The sequence below is a fragment of the Arachis stenosperma genome, chromosome 9, assembly GCF_014773155.1.
Source record: "Arachis stenosperma cultivar V10309 chromosome 9, arast.V10309.gnm1.PFL2, whole genome shotgun sequence".
In the NCBI taxonomy this organism is placed as follows: domain Eukaryota; kingdom Viridiplantae; phylum Streptophyta; class Magnoliopsida; order Fabales; family Fabaceae; genus Arachis; species Arachis stenosperma.
The window spans coordinates 157,831,438-157,835,658 of record NC_080385.1 but is presented as its reverse complement, the minus strand read 5'-3'; the positions used below and the strand labels follow the sequence as shown (position 1 = coordinate 157,835,658).

Here is a 4,221-nt window from a genome sequence, read left to right as displayed (position 1 = left end):
TATCTTTATCAAGTTATAATATTTGACTATGTAAGTTAAATAATTTACCAAATAACTTCATAAAATTTTTAACTTAATAAAAAAATTATTTGCATCATATTTTAATTTGATTCTAGACAAAATTTAGGTTTTATAATATTTTTATTTTTTAATTTCATCATGCTCTATTTATTACTTATAACAACTAATCATTTATGTTGATTTTAAAGTAAAATATATATATATATATATATATATATATATATATATATATATATATATATGTCATATGTGGATTTTTTTTTCTTATTTTTTCTCTCTTTTAATAGTACTAAAAAAATTTATGTATCTTATTGTGAGTACCCCACCTGCAAATAAATTGGCTTGTTGTTAGAGCATTTAAGGATTTCTCTAATTTTAGCACCTAAGATGTGTCAAGTAGGTTATTTATAATAGAAAAGAAAAAATCATATCTGTTTTATTTGATTCCGTACAATCCCTTTGGGAATTATTTTCTTTCAACTTTCCTAATTAAGAAAATAACACTATTGATAACGGCACACTTGGTCTACTCTTGTGCCAAACTTGGTCTACCCTTGTTGCATTTTTAAATTTCCTTTTATACTACTAGGTATGTTATTCATGCATGTATCATGTATGTTTCACTTATTTCATGCATATGCTTTTATAATTATTCTTCATATGCTATACATCTGAGGATTAACCATGTATGGGTTTTAGTTGTATATATTTTCCTTATTTTCCAAAATCATCCATGTTCCCATACTTTCTTCCTCTAAGCCATTTTCATGAAAAAATTAATCTTTTCCCTATCTACCTAAACAAACCGTTGGTTATTCATGCATATTTCTCCATCCTATTGATGTAGTATATACATTGAACTTTCTTGGTACGGTAAAATAACGTTATTCAATTAATCATATTAGTTATATATTAAAATTAATTATCATCAATATAAAATAAATTAAATTATATATATTTATATATAAATACATAATATAATTAATTTTAGTGTGTAAATAATATTTTTATATTTAATTTGTTTGGTCAAAAGTTTAGACTTTTTTATTTTTTAATGATATTTAAGAAAACATATATAGCAGGATGTAATTATGGTCTTCAATTCAAACATTTCCCTAAAATTATTGCTAGGCCTTATCCAAACCATAAGAAAACGAGAAAGCTCACATTAAACTATATCAATTACTACCGTAAGAAGACAATGATTTTCTTTTTTTTTGTCATTATTAATTGCTCAAAGTAGGATATGGATAGGAACTAGCTAGGAATAGAAGGGCACGTCACTTTGTGTATGTCAGAGAGAAAGTGTAAATTTTCAATTCAACATACATAGTAAATGAATGAAAACTGAAAAGTATACAACACGGAAAATTAAATTAAAGGAAGCAAGAAAGAAAATGTATAGCAGAAATAACACTCAAAATGTTACAATATTGTACTTTCTATGTCACCGGTAATTGGTTTGACCATATCAAGATACTATTAAGTTAATTTTGATGTACATTGATGACATTTTGTGTTTGTCCAAAGTACCTACCTAATTAGATTGATGATGACCATCTTGATGCCCTGTCTTCGCACCACCATTCTCCTCCACGACGACCAATTCGGTCTCGGCGGCGGCGGCCGGTTCCCGGTATCTCTTGTAAATATCCCCCTTGTAAAATTCCCTAGTCCGGGCCACCAAAAAGAGCGAAACAATGGCACCAAAGAAAGTAGCAGCGGTGATAATAATGAAGGACAATTTAAAACACTTGACACCAAGACAAGTCAATTGTTCCCCTGCTTTTCTCTTTAGCCCCAACGCCGCCAATTGTTTCCTGGCTTCTTTGTCATACAAATGACCAGTGATCCTCACGTTAAGAACATACAAACCAAGTGGACTCGCCACACTTCCAAAGTTGTACAAAGTTGCATAGTATTTGAGACCAAACAGCTCCGAGATTATGGCAAAAAGTAAAGGCCATTGCGCACCAAAGCTGAAACCAATGATCACGGAAGCGATGTAAAGACCATCCGGTACATCGAAAGCTATGAGAAGGTGACCAACACAAGACAGTAACAGAGTCAAGGTCAACATTAGAGGTCTTGGGAATTTGTATTTCTGCAAGAAATGCTCTGAAACAAACCCGGAGAAAACACGTCCTAGGTAGTTCCAGATACTCACTAGTGACACAAAAGTGCTTATGCTTTTCTTTGGGTATTTCAGAGCGGTTCCTATTTGACCAAGGTTGTCAATTGCGGTCAACGTTCCCCCAATCCCAGAAATGCAGGCAATGAACAGGATTAGCATGTCAATGCTGAAGAGTGCTTGCAGGATGGTGTAATCCTCACCTCGTTCCGGTGGATTAAAAACATTCTGCCACCATCTTGTTTCTACTACTACTACTACTTCTTCCGATTCTTTCTTGACTTCTGCGTTGACTTTTTGACCCTCCGTGATGATCTTCACCGGAGAAGGGTCCACCAAGGCAAGCTTCTTGGCCTCCCAAATCTTGATCTCCTCCAAGACAACAATGGCGACAGGGAGGAAGAGCAAGACAAGAACAATAGCAGCGGTTACACCAAACTCGCTCTGAGTGAAGTCAACCCTCTTCTGAATAATGATCATGACGAGAAGAAAGCCAGCGAGTGCAAGAGAGATGTAAAGAAAGTTAAAGAAGACTTTGAGCTCGTTAGGCTGACGAACCGGCTTCATATAGCGAATGGTTCGGAGGAAGACGAGGGAGATTGCGGCGGGAAGCCAACCAATGAAGAGAATCAAAGCCTTGGTATCATCATAGTAAATGGCAGAGTATAACTGAGTTATGATGGCTCCGCTGAGTCCAACGTAGCCTTTCAAGATCCCCAAAACGACGCCGCGGCTTTCTGGAAAGTTCTTGACGCACGTGACAAGAGAGCCGGTGTTGGCGAACGACTGAGAGTTGGCGCCGATGCAAATGTATAAGCACATTTGCCAGACGGCTGGTCTGGCGATTCTTTTGGTGACGGAGAGCCAGATCATGAGGTAGCCGAAGAGGTTGAGGATTGCACCGATGGCTAGAACCACCCAGGGTGGGGTTAGCTCGTTGATGAGGCCGGAGAGGACGCCGACGTTGCTGCCAAAGTCCTTGAAGAAGCTGAGGAGATTGAGGGTGGTTTGGTCGTAGCCGAGGGTGCTTTTGATTTCGCTGGAGTAGAGGCCGAACATGTAGGTGGCTCCGGCGGCTGCCATGATTAAGAAGGAGGCGAAGACGAGGAACCAGCGGCCGGTGATGACTTGGAGGCTGAGGCTCCTCATGTCTGCCCATCCTTGAACTGTGGCCATGTCTCTTCCAGTTCAACAACTGATGAAGAAGTTGGCGTCTGCTGTGTATTTATAACTTTATTAGCACATGACTTCAAGTCAATATATAGCTGTGGGTTTGGTAAGCTGAGTTTTTAAGAAGATATATTTTTTTTAAGTTTTTTTTTTAAATTTTATAAAAGAATAAAATTATTGTTATTATTATTGAAAGGATAAACTGCACAAGTTTAGAAAACCAACTCCAGCAGGTGCGGTCAATTTGAACGAGTTTTCAAAATGTTTTAAATTTAAAATTAATTTTAAAAAGTTCCAATAAAAATTAAAATAAAAAAATCCAAAAGAACCAATCTGATTTTATTTTGTTACATTTCAAATTTGTTTTATTATGAATTTTAAAATAAATTTAAATTTTTAAAATAAATCTTTAAAATAATTTTATAATAATTTTAAATATTTATTATTATTTTATTTTAGAGATTTTTTTATTAAGGGTTAGATGTTTTTTATAATAATTTGAATTGGCGTATTCTCTAAAAACATTCAAAAAAAATACTAGTTAACTGCAGTTAGAAGAGTAAAAAATTTTGCTATTCTTTTTCTTTTTATCTCTATGAATTTTATGCTAATATTAGAAACATCATTTATAATTATACTTTGATTATATATAATATTATCTAATTATTCCAATCGTAATTAGTCAATACAAAATAAAAAAATTTAAATTGATTTGACCTAATTTTTATAAGTTTAATTTCCATGCGTAAAAATATATTTTACACAATCATATAATTATAACAATTCTTTTAAAAAATTATTTATACGATTATATAAAAAATAATTATTTTTATTAATATATTATTATGTAATTAAATATATAATAAAATAATTTTATTTTGATAATATATCAAAATTTA

The 4,221-nt window shown here is 33.3% G+C and overlaps 1 protein-coding gene across 1 annotated transcript; it reads right to left on the bottom strand.

Moving 5' to 3' along the window:
• Window positions 1-1,329: 1,329 nt before the first annotated feature.
• Window positions 1,330-3,398, bottom strand: LOC130950685 (uncharacterized). Its single transcript, XM_057879244.1, has one exon. It carries the CDS (start codon window positions 3,326-3,328, stop codon window positions 1,559-1,561), a length of 1,770 nt encoding a protein of 589 aa, XP_057735227.1. The 5' UTR covers window positions 3,329-3,398; the 3' UTR covers window positions 1,330-1,558.
• Between the last annotated feature and the right edge of the window lie 823 nt (window positions 3,399-4,221).